Below are 17,042 nucleotides of genomic sequence, written 5' to 3'. Positions count from 1 at the left end.
CTGCACGCAAAGGGATATTGTCAAATTTGTAAAAAATGAAATATTGTATAATTCAAACAATAAAAAACGAAAGAAATAGTGAGTGAGGGACATCATCGACTGTCTCATTTGCATGTCACTGAGTTGTGCACATCACTGTTTTTTGAAAAATAAGCGAAACTTTAAAATGCCATAACTTTCTTATTTTACATTCGATTTTGATAAGTGGAGCATTAAAATGACTGTAATATAATAGTATAATACGGTATGTATTTAAGGACTATGATTACTATTGTAATCAGTTGCAAACCGACTGGATTCTTTTAAAGTGATTATAATTCCGAGTCTTATTTGACCGACTGGCCCAAGCAATGTTTATTTCATTGATCGGGTCTGGTGTTGATTGCGTGGGTGCGTCGTGGTCTAGTGGTTCTGACTCTCGCCTTTCAAACGGAGGGTCGTGGGTTCGAACCTTAGCCATGGCGTGTTTTCCTTCGACAATAAATTTAGCCACACTGTGCTGCACTCGACCCAGGTGAGGTAAATGGGTACCGGCAGGAAGTAATTCCTCAAAAAGCTGTGCGCACCAGAATCGGTAGACTAGCTTAGCCGGGGTAATATAGGAGCGCCTTGAGCACCTAGCAAGGTGGATACGTGCGCTATACAAATCCTATATTTTTCATTAATTATTATCAAGATGCAAGATGCGTACCGTCCGTCACGGCATCGGGTGGGCACCAGCAAATATTTTACTGTTATCAGTTGCAAACCAACTGGATTGCCAGGTATACTGACCTAATAGAGACATTTTAAGGACAGTGCCATTAAACAGATATGTATCTCATTGATCAAATAGTAATAGTCACATGCAAATGAGAGAATCGATGATGTCCCTCACTCACTACTTCTTTTGCTTTGTATTGTTAGAATTATACAATATTTCAATTCTTACAGATTTGACAACAAGGTCCAACTTGAATGGACCATAACATATTATGGTAATGGTAATTCCACATGTTTAGATAGAAAAAAAAAAGTTTCGCAGAACAATAAGGAAAAAATTAGAATATTTCATATATCATATAATAAAACACATAAGAAATAGTGAGTGAGTGATGTCATCAGCTCCCTCATTTGCATACTGACGGGGATGTGCATATAAGTGTTTTGTGAAATTAAGCAAAACTTAAAAATGGCATTACTTTGTTATTTTACATCCCATTTTGATGAAATGTTCAGTGTTATGCTTGTCGGACTTTTCTCTCTTTATTCAAATCCACTTTTTGTTGGAGTGGACTTCATATTACGTTCCACACTGAGAACACACCGTAGCACACACTGTGGGACATTGTGTTCTTTGCAATAAGGTCACACTACTTTTGCACAATTATTGCGTTGTTCTTTTCATATTATTTGATATCATATTGTCATTACTTGTCAGAATCAACTTCCACCCAGGACGACACGACAACAACTACTACTACACTCTCCACCAATGCCGCTGACTTTGGTAAGACAGCATTCCTCTCTCATTCTCTCTCATGCAATTTCCTTCCCTTTACTAATAACAGAACAAAAAATACATGATTTTGTATAATCCTCAAATCCTTATACTCAACGGCAAGTGATAATATAATAACGATCATGTAGTTTATTTGGTAACTTATGAGTGAAAATTTTGCAAAAACTGTAGATCTGGAAATCAAGTAATAACTTTGCGTTGAAAATAAGGGAATGACCCCTGCTGGAAAGAACACACCTTCACACAGTCCGATCCCATTGTGAATATTTCATATAGTGGACTATGAAATGAAATGGTCAAATTTAAAGGTCAAGTCCACCTCAGGAAAATGTGGATTTGAATCAATATGAAAAATCAGACAAGCATAAAGCTAAAAAATTATCAAAATCGGATGTAAAGTAAGAAAGTTATGACATTTTATAGTCATTTCACAAAATTTCATTTCACATTTCCCGAAATTTCATTTCGCATTTCACAAAATAGTTATATGCAGTAGCGTACCGTTACCCGGAGGAGACAAAGCATTGGGGGGGGGGCACTGCATTGTCCGTGAACAATGCTATGCCGCCCAATGCTTTGTCTCCTCCGGGTCACGGTCCGCCACTGGTTATATGTATAATTTAGTCACATGCAAATGAGAGAATTGATGATGTCCCTCACTCACTACTTCTTTTGCTTTGTATTGTTAGATTTATACAATATTTCAATTCTTACAGATTTGACAACAAGGTCCAACTTGAATGAACCATAACATATTATGGTAATGGTAATTCCACATGTTTAGGGAGAAAAAAAACTTCGTTTCGCAGGACAACAAGGAGAAAATTAGAATATTTCATATTTCATAATACAAAATAAATAGTGAGTGAGTGATATCATCACGTCCCTCATTTTCATACTGACTGGGATGTGCATATAAGTGTTTTGTGAAATTAAGCAAAACTTAAAAATGTCATTACTTTGTTATTTTACATCCCATTTTGATGAAATTTTCAGTGTTATGCTTGTTGGACTTTTCTCTTTTTATTCAAATCAACTTTTTGTTGGAGTGGACTTCATATTACGTTCCACACTGAGAACACACCGTGGCACACACTGTGGGACATTGTGCTCTTTGCAATAAGTCACACTACTCTTGCATCATTATTATTGTGTTGATCTTTTTATATTATTTGATATTATATCATTATTTGTCAGAATCAACTTCCACCCAAGACGACACGACAACAACAACTGATTCTACTACTACACTCTCTACCACTGCCGCCAACTCTGGTAAGACAGCATTCCTCTCTCATGCAATCTCATTCCCTTTACTAATAACAGAACAAAAATTACATGATTTTGTATAATCCTCAAATCCTTAAACTCAACGGCAAGTGATAATATAATTATGATTATGTAGTTTTTTTTGTAACATTTGCGTGAAAATTTTGCACAAACTGTAGATCTGGAAATCAAGTAATAACTTTGCGTGGAAAATAAGGGAATGACCCCTGCTGGAAAGAACACATACAGTGTCACACAGGGCGATCCCATTGTGAATATTTCATATAGTGGACTATGAAATGAAATGGTCAAATTTAAAGGTCATGTCCACCTCAGGAAAATGTGGATTTGAATCAATATGAAAAATCAGACAAGCATAAAGCTAAAATATTATCAAAATCGGATGTAAAGTAAGAAAGTTATGACATTGTAAAGTTCCGCTTATTTTTCACGAAATAGTTATAGTCACATGCAAATGAAAGAATCGATGATGACCCTCACTCACTACTTCTTTTGCTTTGTATTGTTAGAATTATACAATATTTCAATTCTTACAGATTTGACAACAAGGTCCAACTTGAATGAACCATAACATATTATGGTAATGGTAATTCCACATGTTTAGGGAGAAAAAAAACCGTTTCGCAGAACAATAAGGAAAAAATTAGAATATTTCATATTTCATAATACAAAATAAATAGTGAGTGAGTGATGATATCATCACTTCCCTCATTTTCATACTGACTGGGATGTGCATATAACTGTTTTATGAAATTAAGCAAAACTTAAAAATGTCATAACTTTTTTATTTTAAATCCGATTTTGATGAAATTTTCAGTGTTATGCTTGTTGGACTTTTTCTCTATTTATTCAAATCAACTTTTTTGTTGGGGTGGACTTCATATTACGTTCCACACTGAGAGCACACTGTGGCACACACTGTGGGACATTGTGTTCTTTGCAATAGGGTCACACTACTCTTGCACAATTATTGCGTTGTTCTTTTCATATTATTTGATATTATATCATTATTTTTCAGAATTAACTTCCACCCAACATGCCCAAGACGACACGACAACAACAACGGATTCTACTACTACACTCTCTACGACTGCCGCTAACTCTGGTAAGACAGCATTCCTCTCTCATTCTCTCTCATGCAATTCCTTCCCTTAACTTATAACGGAACAAAATTTACATGATTTGGTATAATCCTCAAATCCTTAAACTCAACGGCATGTGATATTATAATTACGATTATTTAGTTTATTTGGTAACTTATGCGTGAAAATTTTGCAAAAACTTTAGACCTGGAAATCAAGTAATAACTTTGCGTGGAAAATAAGGGAATGACCCCTGCTGGAAAGAACACATACAGTGTCACACAGGGCGATCCCATTGTGAATATTTCATATAGTGGACTATGAAATGAAATGGTCAAATTTAAAGGTCAAGTCCACCTCAGGAAAATGTGGATTTGAATCAATATGAAAAATCAGACAAGCATAAAGCTAAAATATTATCAAAATCGGATGTAAAGTAAGAAAGTTATGACATTGTAAAGTTCCGCTTATTTTACACGAAATAGTTATAGTCACATGCAAATGAGAGAATCGATGATGTCCCTCACTCACTACTTCTTTTGCTTTGTATTGTTAGAATTATACAATATACAAAATTTCAATTCTTATATATTTGACAACAAGGTCTAAATTGAATGAACCATAACATATTATGATAATGGTAATTCCACATGTTTAGGAAGAAAAAAAAACGTTTCGCAGAACAATAAGAAAACATTAGAATATTTCATATTTCATATAATAAAACACAAAAGAAATAGTGAGTGAGTGATGTCATCAGCTCCCTCATTTGCATACTGACGGGGATGTGCATATAAGTGTTTTGTGAAATTAAGCAAAACTTTAAAATGTCATTACTTTGTTATTTTACATCCCATTTTGATGAAATTTTCAGTGTTATTCTTGTTGGACTTTTCTCTTTTTATTCAAATCAACTTTTTTGTTGGGGTGGACTTCATATTACGTTCCACACTGAGAACACACCGTGGCACACACTGTGGGACATTGTGTCCTTTGCAATAGGGTCACACTACTCTTGCACAATTATTGCATTGTTCTTTTCATATTATTTGATATTATATCATTATTTTTCAGAATTAACTTCCACCCAACATGCCCAAGACGACACGACAACAACAACGGATTCTACTACTACACTCTCTACGACTGCCGCCAACTCTGGTAAGACAGCATTCCTCTCTCATTCTCTCTCATGCAATTTCCTTCCCTTTACTTATAACGGAACAAAAATTACATGATTTGGTATAATCCTCAAATTCTTAAACTCAACGGCATGTGATAATATAATTACGATTATTTAGTTTATTTGGTAACTTATGCGTGAAAATTTTGCAAAAACTTTAGATCTGGAAATCAAGTAATAACTTTGCGTGGAAAATAAGGGAATGACCCCTGCTGGAAAGAACACACCTTCACACAGTCCGATCCCATTGTGAATATTTCACATAGTGGACTATGAAATGATATTGTCAAATTCAAAGGTCAAGTCCACTTCGGGAAAATGTGGATTTGAATCAATATGAAAAATCAGACAAGCATAAAGCTAAAATATTATCAAAATCGGATGTAAAGTAAGAAAGTTATGACATTGTAAAGTTCCGCTTATTTTTCACGAAATAGTTATAGTCACATGCAAATGAGAGAATCGATGATGACCCTCACTCACTACTTCTTTTTCTTTGTATTGTTAGAATTAAATAATATTTCAATTCTTACAGATTTGACAACAAGGTCCAACTTGAACGAAACATAACGTATTATGGTAATGGTAATTCCACATTTTTAGGAAGAAAAAAAAAACTTTTTGCAGAACAATAAGGAGAAAATTAGAATATTTCATATTTCATATAATAAAACACAAAAGAAATAGTGAGTGAGTGATGTCATCAGTTTTCCTCATTTGCATACTGATCGGGATTTGCATATAAGTGTATTGTGAAATCAAGCAAAACTAAAAAATGTCATTTCTTTGTTATTTTACATCCCATTTTGATGAAATTTTCAGTGTTATGCTTGTCGGACTTTTCTCTCTTTATTCAAATCAACTTTTTGTTGGAGTGGACTTCATATTACGTTCCACACTGAGAACACACCGTAGCACACACTGTGGGACATTGTGTTCTTTGCAAGAGGGTCACACTACTCTTGCACAATTGTTGCGTTTTTCTTTTCATATTATTTGATATTATATTGTCATTATTTGTCAGAATCAACTTCCACCCAGGACGACACGACAACAACTACTACTACACTCTCTACCAATGCTGCTGACTCTGGTAAGACAGCATTCCTCTCTCATTCTCTGTCGTGTTCACTTCTCCCCTTTTGCCTAATGAAATAATACACTGCAAAAACTCTGGTATTGATTTAACACCAGCCCGGAATCTATATATGTCCACACCAGAGAAGTGTTAAACAACGCCAGTTTCGTTTTGGTCTAACACCAGATACAAACAAAAAGACTCTTGGTCTAGAAATCAAGTAATAGATATAGTTGCATACATATCCATATGTAAAAAATAATTAAATGGCCCTTGCTGGAAAGAACAGTGTCATTGTGATCACACTGCAGTGTTTTCACATTTTCGTCTATTTGAGAATATACACACTTTTAAAATACTCAAATTAAACAGTGTGAATATATTTTGCACTGAGGACACCTCGACAATGGGACTGTTCACAGCGTGCTTACATTGGGGACCCTAAGAAAATATACACACTGTAAAGTGCGCAAATTCAACGGTGTGAAGATATGTTCACACTTTATCTCTCTTTCCTCGCTCCTGTCCTCTCTCTCTCTCTCTCCGTCTCTCTATCTCATTTTCGCTCCTCCTAATTTCTACTTTCCCTCAGTGGATACCGGACCGTTTTTTTATTTACCCAAACAAAAACACCATTATCTCGTTCAGAATGCTTTTTCAGAGCACTACGATATAGATGTACATGCTTCTGTTTTAATAGAGCAGTAAAAATGAATATGATAAAAGAATACAACACTCCTAATAATATTATGTAATGACCAAGGTAATATTTGTTGCAAATCGACTGGCATGGTATAAAGATAAGTTTAATTTTAGAAACCACAACGTATAACAACATGATGTCTTGTGGTTATCTCGTGGATGAGGAAAAAACACCCACCGAATTGCCAATATTTGATAACTTTTGCGAGAAAATTTTGCAAAAAAATTTGATCTTGAAATCAAGTAATAACTTTGCGTGGAAAATAAGGGAATGACCCCTGCTGGAAAAAACGCATACAGTGTCACACTGTGCGATCACAGTCATGGCAGTGTGAATTTTTCACATAGTGGACTATGAAATGAAATGGTAAAATTCAACTGTGTGTATGTGATTTCACATTACGTTCCACACTGATAACACACCGTGGCACACACTGTGGGACATTGTGCTCTTTGCAATAAGTCACACTACTCTTGCATCATTATTATTGTGTTGATCTTTTCATATTATTCGATATTACATCATTATTTGTCAGAATCAACTTCCACCCAGGACGACACGACAACAACTACTACTACACTCTCTACCAATGCCGCTGACTCTGGTAAGACAGCATTCCTCTCTCATTCTCTCTCATGCAATCTCCTTCCCTTTAATTAATAATAACACACACAAAAAATAAGGTCACACTACTCTTGCATCATTATTGTGTTGTTCTTTTCATATTATTTAATATTATATAATTATTTGTCAGAATCAACATCCACCCAGGAAGACATGACAACAACAACAACTGCTACACTCTCTACCACTGCCGCTGACGCTGGTAAGACAGCATCCCTCTCTCGTGCGCACTCCTCTATTTTCCCTAATGAAATGATAAAAATAAGGCAATTCGGTATCACTCAAGGGCAAGCAATGATAATGATTGTTTCAGTAAGTTATGCTTGACAATGAAATGAAATTATTATTTTGCAAAAAAACCCTCTTGATCTAGAAATCAAGTAATGGATATATATGCATACATAACCATATGTGAAAAATAATTGAATGGCCCTTGCTTGAAAGAACACAGTGCCATTGTGATCACACTGCAGTGTTTTCACATTTTCGTCTATTTGAAAATATACGCACTTTTAAAATGCTCAAATTCAACAGTGTGAAGATAATTTATGTTCACACTTTATCTCTCTCTCTCTCTCTCTCTAATGCCTTTCGTCAATACCAATGAATGTAAAGGGAATTAAGATGATGTTTGGTATACGGCTCGCGGTCTAATGCCAATTTGTCCAATGACCAAATCGGCTACTATCGTTTGGTCTACCATCAGTTCGTCCACTATCCACAGGGTCTACTTACCATTTCGTCTACTCACAATTTCTTCTTATACCACTTAAAGTAGTCCAATAGCCATTTAGTCCATCATCGGACTAACATAAGTGTTAATTTGGCGAAATTAATGAAAGAAAATGGATACTAGACCAACTGGTTGTGAAACGAAATGGTCATAGAGGAACTGGTGATTAGGCGAAGCATGGACCTACTACTCTGAGTAGTAGGTCCATGGGCGAAGTGATCATAGGACAAAATAGCCGTTAGTGTTAAACAAACGTTGATGGACGGAATGGCATTGGACTTAAATGAAGATATACCATGTGAAAAGTGGACGAGTTGCCAATAGAGTACAATTTACCTACAAGTTACCCTTCCATTCCCACCCTCTCCCCCTCTCATCTCCTCTCCACTTCCTCTCTTTCTCTCTCTCCGTCTCTCTATCCCATTTTCGCTCCTCCTTATTTCCCCTTTCCCTCAAGGGATGCTGGACCGTTTTACCCAATAAAACATTATTATCTCTTTCAGTATGCTTTTCAGAGCAGTGCGAAAAAGATTTAAATGATCAATGTTTTAATAGAAAACGGGACAGTTTTGAAAAGTCTATACAAAATTTGTTTTAAATTATAATGTCTATATTTTGATGTTAATAGATGCTCTGAAATCTTATCTTTGAAATTCAATTACAAAAAAATTGTTCATGCTTGAGCGAACACGGGACGTTTTTGTCGGGGGTTCAAAAAGAGGCTTGCGCCAGAATGGCAGAATATGAGTAATATGATGATCAGACTTCTTGCTAATCAGCCGACTTCCTCTCAACTTATTCATTATCTGTGCCATAATTTCCGAATTATGCTGTCAAATTTTATTTACAAATGTATTTATTTATTTACTTGAATTATTTTTTTTCAATTAAATATCTTTTACCTTTGAATTTTCCCTCATAAGTAAGAAAAGAAGATTTTTTGTCAACCCAAGCAAGAAGATTTGCATTATTAATTGGGAAAAGTTGTAAATATTCAAATCCTTTTATTATGTAAAACAAATTATGTTATGGTATCTTTAAAAGACATGAATCCATTTTTCAACGGGTTATTGATTCCTTGACCAAGTTTAATTATATGCTTGACAGGACAAACAGGAAGGGATTCATGTCTTTCAATGGCAATGGTGTATTAAGTCAATTTTGAAGGAGCTAGATATGGCAGATCGGGAAAAATGGGATTAAAATGTTGTGAGCGAGCGAAGCGAGCACACAAAAATTTCCACTTTTTTAATACAATATCAAACTTTATGATAGATTTTGACATAATACTCAGAAAATAATATCATATTTTACTCCCTATCTTTCCTTTTTTTTCCTTTCCACTTTTTTTCTTGGTCATTATTTTTTTTAATTGAGGGGGGGGGGAGCATCCCATCTGTATGACACTGTTTAAAAGGCACCATAGACTTTGTAGCGCACAATGAAAGTATTAAAAAAAATACAAACTCTCCCATACTTCGGTTGAAAAAAAAAAGTTTTTGCTTGAAGAAGGAATATTCAAAGCTAAAAGAGAACATATTAAAAAGAAACAACAACATAACAATTCAAGCAAACAAATAGATTTGAAAATGAATTTTGACCGCATAATTTAATAATTATGGCAAAGATAATGAAAAGGTTAAGAGGAAGTCTGCTGATAAGCAAAAAGTTCGATCATCATATTTATCATTGTATGCCATTCTGGCGCAAGCCTAATTTTTAACCCTATACAATAACATTCCGTGTTCGCTCAAGCATGAACGAAACTATTTTAATGGCATTTGAAAGATAAGACTTCAGAGCACCTATTAACACCAAAATACAGACATCATAATTTAAAAACAAAAATTTTATAGACTTTTCAAATCTGTCCCGTTTTTTTTTTGATACGCACTGTATAATACAGGGGCCGCGGAAGCGGCGGGGGGGGGGGGGGCTGGGGGGGGCTTCAGCCCCCCATCCCACTTTTTTCCAAAACCGTGTACAAAAACGTAAAAATGGCCATATGATTGTGATTTTTGTGCATGCTCAGCCCCCCCACTTTGAAAACCGTTCCGCGGCCCCTGTAATAAAAGAATATGACACTCCTGTTAATATTTAATGACCGAGGTACTATTTGCTGCAAACCGACTGGAATGGTAAGATAAGTATGATTTGAAAAAAAAAAAAACACTGTATAACAATAGGATGTATTGTGGTTATCTCGTGGATAACGAAAAACCACCCACCGAATTGCCAAACTACGACTAGCCGTGGAACCTAATCACGACGGTTGACCCCTCACACAAAAGCTTCCAGTATTTTGTGCGCGCGCATTGAATGATAGAAAAGCGAAACGATAACGGCGACTCGTAACTTCAAAGTAAGAATCGTGTGTCCCCACACGTTAATTTAACTTCGAAATGTTAAAATCTTCAAAAGTATAATGTGAACAAGATTCAAGTCTTACTCAAACTCTTCGTGAAACACCCAAATAATTTGTTTTGCCTACTGCCATGACTTGTAAATCTACACACGAAATGATGCGCAAGCGGTCAAGTTTGATAATGACCGGTAATGATATCAAGATGATTTATTAAACAACAAGGATTTACAACCACTATCTTATAAGCCAAATTACAGGGGCGGCGGAACGTATTTTCTTTTCTTTTTTCTTGGGGGGGGGGGGGGCAAAGCAAAAAAAGGGCACTTATATGCCATGGTGCAAACGGATATTTTCACCATGAGATTATAATCTGTATGAAGGAGTTGCGTGTTATGTAGTAATTAAGTTGGACCATTTTTTTGGAAGTTATTTCTGATTGATGAAATATATATTTATGATTTTTTTTTGCGAGCGAGCGGTTTGGAAAAAATTTCAAATCTGAAGTTGTAAAACTCACTCTTTGGTCAATTCGGACCTAATTACTGTTGAAAGGGCATCCTTGCGAGATGTTGCGAGCGCGAATCAGGAGATCAAACTTTTGGAAATTTCATTCAATAAGACATAAAAAGTAAACATTCCGACCAGTTTTTTGTAATCATGAAAAAATTAATGTGAATCTAACTAAAGAATTAACTGAAATTTGTTATACACTGACCAGAAAATGAACCTTTTAAAGACTGCCCATTTAATGACTCATGAATAGGATACGGGCTACATATCTTAACAATCGAATACTAGTAAAGCGAGCGCGAAGCGAGAGCTGAAAATTTGTGATAATCCAACCAGAAAACTGGACATTCTAGGCATTTTATTATAATATAGGGTATTCATATTGCGCACATATCCACCTTGTTAGGTGCTCAAGGCGCTCCTATATTACCCGGCTAAGCTATAGGCGTTCATAGCGCACACAGCTTTTTAAGGAATTACTTCCTACCGGTACCCATTTACCGCACCTGGGTTGAGTGCAGCACATTGTGGATCAGTTTCTTGCTGACGGAAATTACGCCATGGCTGGGATTCGAACCCACGACCCTCTGTTTCAGAGTCCGAAGACTAATCCACTGGGCCAGGAACAGAATGATTACCTTAATAAACAATAATTGGTGCGAGCGCAAAACACGAGCCAAAAATGTGTGATATTCCAACCTGAAAACTGGACGTTCTATGCATTTGTGTAACCATGAACAGGACGAATACCAGTTAAAACAAACCAAATAATCTTTATCATTTTGCTTTGGTATGATACCTCTGTAACACTAGAAAAAAAAAACACTTGGCTATTCCTCGTGCATGTGTATCACTATCCCAAAAGGTCCCTTTTTGTTTTTAAATCTATTTATTGTATATCTTTATCCAGAGTAGCGTGTTCAGTTATACATACAAAAATGTGTCAAATTACACCGATATGTACATTTAAAATGTTCATAAATATTCACTGGTCTTCCACTGGGCCCTGCATTATTATCTCCACAGATAATCCTTAATCTTATCATATTCAATAATGTGTATTTGTATACATACGCATATTCATTTCTCTTGAAATAAAGAACAAAAAAGAAATTGGAAACGAAAAATATGTGGATAAACCATTTTAATTAACATAAATTGTATTTATACAGACTAAAAAAAGAAGAAACAATCGAATCAGCAAAGCTGTTTTTTTCATCGATGTGTTGTTAATAAGAGAACCATTAATATGCTTATTTATTTTCATGATTGCGATTTATTTATCTTTTCGATTGTGGCATTTAGCTCCAGGATGGAAGTGTACATCTTCGAAATGTTATAGACTGTATGATGAGCAGGAACGAGTCTGGGCAGATGCTAAGGCATTCTGTTCTGAAATAGACCCGGTTAACACTCCGTATGGATACAGATCGCCATCTCTACTCTTTCTTAACACTGAAAAGGAGGCTAATGATCTTCTGGCCCTTCAGCTCGGCTTGACTGATGAGATGTGGGTGTGGGTCAACTGTGACGACCAATCAACAGAGGGAGAATTCGTCTGTGATGTCGATGGTAATGGAACTCCATCAAGCTCATTTTGTAAGTACACATTAATCGACCTCTTGATGATAATAGAACATGTATGTACAAAAATAAATCAAAGACATGCGAAACCTTAACCCTTAAAATACCATTCAGTTTTACCGTCGTAGCCGTGGTCAATCCATTACAATCATGGTCGTATATCCATGAATACAGTGGATTTACAATAGGTCGACGATCGGTCATATGTAGATTTGAAATCATACGCCGTTAAAGGACAAGTCCACCCCAACAAAAGGTTGATTTGAATAAAAAAGAGAAAAATCCAACTTGCATAACACTCAAAATTTCATCAAACTTGGATTTAGAATAAGAAAGGCGATTGGGTGAATTTCATTTAACACTTTTAAGAACTTTGCGGGCTCAGAACACATTTATATATGATGGACCGAAGTTATGGAACTCACTTCATAATGATATAACAAATGCAAAATCTTTGAACTCTTTTAAGACTAAATTCAAATTATCTCTATTAAAACCTTATAATATACTCCCAAATTAAGTTTAATTCGTCATCTCTGTCAAGTCATCATTATTACTTTAAACTACAATTAAAACATAAAATAATTATTATCCTTTTTTTATTAAAAAAACAAAAAATCTGACACAAGTCCTTCTCAGATGTGCTCAATATTGTGTCTATCCTCTCCTCAATTTTCTCCTCTCCTGTCCGCTTATCCGCCTTCCTACCGGTTATTTGTTTAACGGCATCAATCACATTTTTCGTGCATTATATTCTTTCCAGGTTATTGTATATATTTTTTTCTCCTTTATACACATCATTGAATCCAGTTTGCTTGAGTCCACGACGGCATGTGTTCTAATTACGTACAGCAGCACCCATCCATCTTCTCAGGGCATTCTCCCCCTTTTTTTTCTTTTTTTTCTTCTCTTTTTCTGGGGGGGGGGGGGTGGGAAGGGTAAATATTTTTAGGACGGGTTGTTTTGTCCTTCACCAAACTATATATTTTTGATAACTTTGTATTTATTTTGTGAGTATTTCCCTCACATTTATTCATTCTTTTCTCATTTGATTATCTGTATTTATACTTTGTTATTTTGTTATTTGTTGTGTTATCTATTTCTTGAGGGGCCCACATTGTACAAGCATTGCTTTTTAGTGGGTCCCTCCATTTCCATCTTAATTTAATTTCTATTGAAAAATAGTATACATATTTAAAATCTACAATGTGTTGCCCAAATTGTCTAAGTGCTTTTTTTTTCACAACATATGTATTATTAATTTTGTTTGCAACGGATACAAATATTTATGTTCATATATGGTATACAATTTGTTTTTGTTTTGATGGAAGTGAATAAATAAATTTGAATTTGAATTTGAATTTGAAAAGTTGGGACATTTCAAAATATTCCGTAATTTCACAAAACAATTATATGCACATCCTGATCGGTATTCAAATGTTGAGACTGATAACATCATCCACTCACTATTTCTGTTGTATGAAATATGAAATATTCTATGAAATATGAAATATTCTACTTTTCTCCCAATTGTCAAGTGAAACAACGATTAATTCCTCCCTGAATATGTGGAATTAGCATTGTCTGATACTATATGGTTCAGACAAGTTGGTCCTATTGTCAAATCTGTAATAATCTGGTTGGACACATAATTACCCTCTTGGCGGTAAAAATTTTACCCAATATTTTGTTTTACAGTGTACATCATGTAATTATAATGAAGTTACTGAATAGCTTTGGATATATTTTTTGCAGTGAATGTTATACAGTTTTAAGAGTTTATATAATATCGACTTTGGGAAAATTATATCTTATTTTTTTATTTCTTTATGAGTTACAAATTGTTGAGTTTAACAATAAATTTCAGTACAAAATAAAGCAGAAAGTGCATACAATCATGATCAATATTTTGAATATACTAAGGGAGTGAGGGGGGGGGGGCAAAGCAGAGAAGAACCGCTGGTCAAAACACTGGCATTATTGCTATGTTGAACAATATCGAAAATGTTCTCGATTTACTAAACAAAATTATCTATTTTGTTTTATTTCATTTTATTTCTGCATTCACATCATTTGATTCCAAGAGGGATCAACGCTTTCCAAGCGTTGCTTTTTAGTGAACCCCCTCATTTCCATTTATGCTCAATATTATACTAGTGTTTGTTTTACGAAGTAAGAATGCTCGTCTGTAAATCGTAATTGAATTGTATTATCTTATATTACTTTGTATTATGTTTTGAATGGAAATGGAATAAAGAATTTAATTGAAATGAACTATGATTATACAACATGTCATACACAAAGGTATAACAAAACGGAAATACAATTGTAGTTTTATAAGCAGTGAAAATGAATATCAACAATATGCATTATTCAGTGAACAAAATGATGATTTAGAGGAATGCAGGAGAACACCATTGTTAGCGATTGGACTTGATAATTATTTTAGTCCCATTCTGTTTTCTAAATCTGATCTTAAACTGAAGTTATAAATATATGTTTCTTTCACCAGGGTGGGACCAAGGAGAGCCCAACAATTACGGAGGACAGGACTGTGTAGCATTCAACCGCCAGTGGTCTGAACTTCTCAAATGGAACGACATATCATGCTCATTGACAAGACACACAATTTGTCAGTTTATAGTCGGACAACCAGAACAGTAAGGACAACCTTGGCACAGACAATATCATGAAGCTTAGCAAATGATGGCGGGTCTGATTTCTACGATTGATTGCATTGATTATTGTGTACGCTCAATCGTTAAAAACAAATGAAAATGAAAACCAGCAAACAACGACAACAACGAACATGCAGCACAACAGCAGCGATCAATCGCTAAAGCTTTACGATGATTATGATGATGTGGCCCAGTCCACAGAGTCATTACATGGGGCCGTTTCCTGGAGGTTATCAACATTTTGGACATGGTTAAAGATTTCTTTATGTGGACAATTATTGAAGTTCAGAGTCAATGACCCATGCTTTAATCAGCCAAGCAATCGTATAGATTTTAGTAGTATGAATTTATCAAATTTTCACAAGTAAATATTCAATTTGTGTGTGTGTATGCGTGCGCCTGTAAATATGACACCCGGTCAGAATATACTCCCTTTAAATGAGAAATGTATTTAATGTAAAGAGAAAAACGTTAACATATCAGTGATTAAAGCTATCTGTGAAAACTGAAAGAGTAGAAATTACACGCATGGAAGTGGTAATGTGGTTCATGCCAGAACTTCAATTTCTGATCTCATACATAATCGCTAACCTCAAATTTGGCCAAGAAGCCTAGGTCGTGAACTTTGGGTATAAACTCTATGTTTTAGAAAAAAAACATTGTTAGTGTTGCATGGATCGAGGTGCAATAGGCATACGCCATGTATAGAATAACGGGTTATATTTTACACTTTAAAAAGGGGTTTGCTCAATATTGGGTTACAAGGGTATTGTTTGGATAAAATTACACGAGATGTCATGCAATTTTGTTTGAAAATTACAAATGCACTCCTTCATTTAAGGGGCTTTCACAATAATGATCGTGTGATCGTTTGCAATGATTTTTTTGTCAAAATATACATGATATAATTATGTTGCACAAAATTGTAACGGTCGTAAGCAGTCTCACCATATTTATTGTGAAAGGGGCTTTTAACAGACTATTCACAACACCTCTAGCCGCTCCTAATATCCTGTTTATATCACCATTCCATAAATGTATGTTTCCTATCATGCTTGTGGATTGTTATGAATGGGTAGATATTTTATAAAGTGTTTAGTGAAGCAAAAGTGAAACAGTTTGTCGGATGTTAGGCCTACATGTAGTGTATTTAGCAGTGAGAGAAAACGATACAAAAAATGTCTCAGCAAATTGCAATCTGTGTGCTATAGTACACAAAAAAATAGAATGAAATTAGCCTGTATGCAAGTCAGTGAAGCAATAAAGTGTGATCCCTGTAGATGCATTTTCTGTCAAAATATTTTTTTTTCTTATATCTTTTTCTTTTTATTATCCAATTCAACTGACAACCTCTCAACCCTTAGTAAGGCGGGATTTTCATGGCTTCGAGCTATACATTGGCTGCGGGCAGATACCCCGGCCCTCCCCTTTAGTCCTCGGCCGATGATCGAGGTCTCGCAACATAAATTAGGTTATGTATTTCAGTGTTTTAGAATGACCTTTTATATTAACATTATTATAATAAAAAAATAATATTAGGATGAGCGAAATAAGGAACAATTCACCCAATTGCTTATGGTATTTGTGTCGAACCTAGGGCGCAGCACCATGATAAGAAGACATTAAAGGAGAATGAAACCCTTGAAACCAGCTGAATCCATATCAAATAGGAAAATCAAAGAAACATATTGTTGAAAGTTTGAGGAAGATT

General features: G+C 35.0%; 1 protein-coding gene across 1 annotated transcript; it reads left to right on the top strand.

The window, feature by feature from the left end:
* The first annotated feature begins 683 nt into the window (after nucleotides 1-683).
* On the top strand, nucleotides 684-16,547 carry LOC129271297 (C-type lectin domain family 4 member M-like). Its single transcript, XM_064106555.1, has 9 exons — nucleotides 684-764; nucleotides 1,312-1,489; nucleotides 2,699-2,776; nucleotides 3,810-3,896; nucleotides 4,948-5,034; nucleotides 6,081-6,149; nucleotides 7,373-7,441; nucleotides 12,375-12,668; nucleotides 15,166-16,547. The coding sequence occupies exons 1-9, from the start codon at nucleotides 684-686 to the stop codon at nucleotides 15,315-15,317; spliced, it is 1,095 nt and encodes a 364-aa protein (XP_063962625.1). The 3' UTR covers nucleotides 15,318-16,547.
* The last annotated feature ends 495 nt before the right edge of the window (nucleotides 16,548-17,042 follow it).

The sequence above is a fragment of the Lytechinus pictus genome, chromosome 11, assembly GCF_037042905.1.
Source record: "Lytechinus pictus isolate F3 Inbred chromosome 11, Lp3.0, whole genome shotgun sequence".
NCBI classification, from domain to species: domain Eukaryota; kingdom Metazoa; phylum Echinodermata; class Echinoidea; order Temnopleuroida; family Toxopneustidae; genus Lytechinus; species Lytechinus pictus.
The sequence above is the reverse complement of the archived record's forward strand: the minus strand, read 5'-3'. Positions and strand labels throughout refer to the sequence as shown.

Coding starts and splice junctions, on each gene's coding strand:
- LOC129271297 (XM_064106555.1), top strand. CDS start 684: ATGCGTACCGTCCGTCACGGCATCGGGTGGGCACCAGCAAATATTTTA. Junction 765..1,311: donor CAAACCAACTGGATTGCCAG/GTATACTGACCT, acceptor AACACACCGTAG/CACACACTGTGGGACATTGT. Junction 6,150..7,372: donor TACCAATGCTGCTGACTCTG/GTAAGACAGCAT, acceptor ATTATTTGTCAG/AATCAACTTCCACCCAGGAC.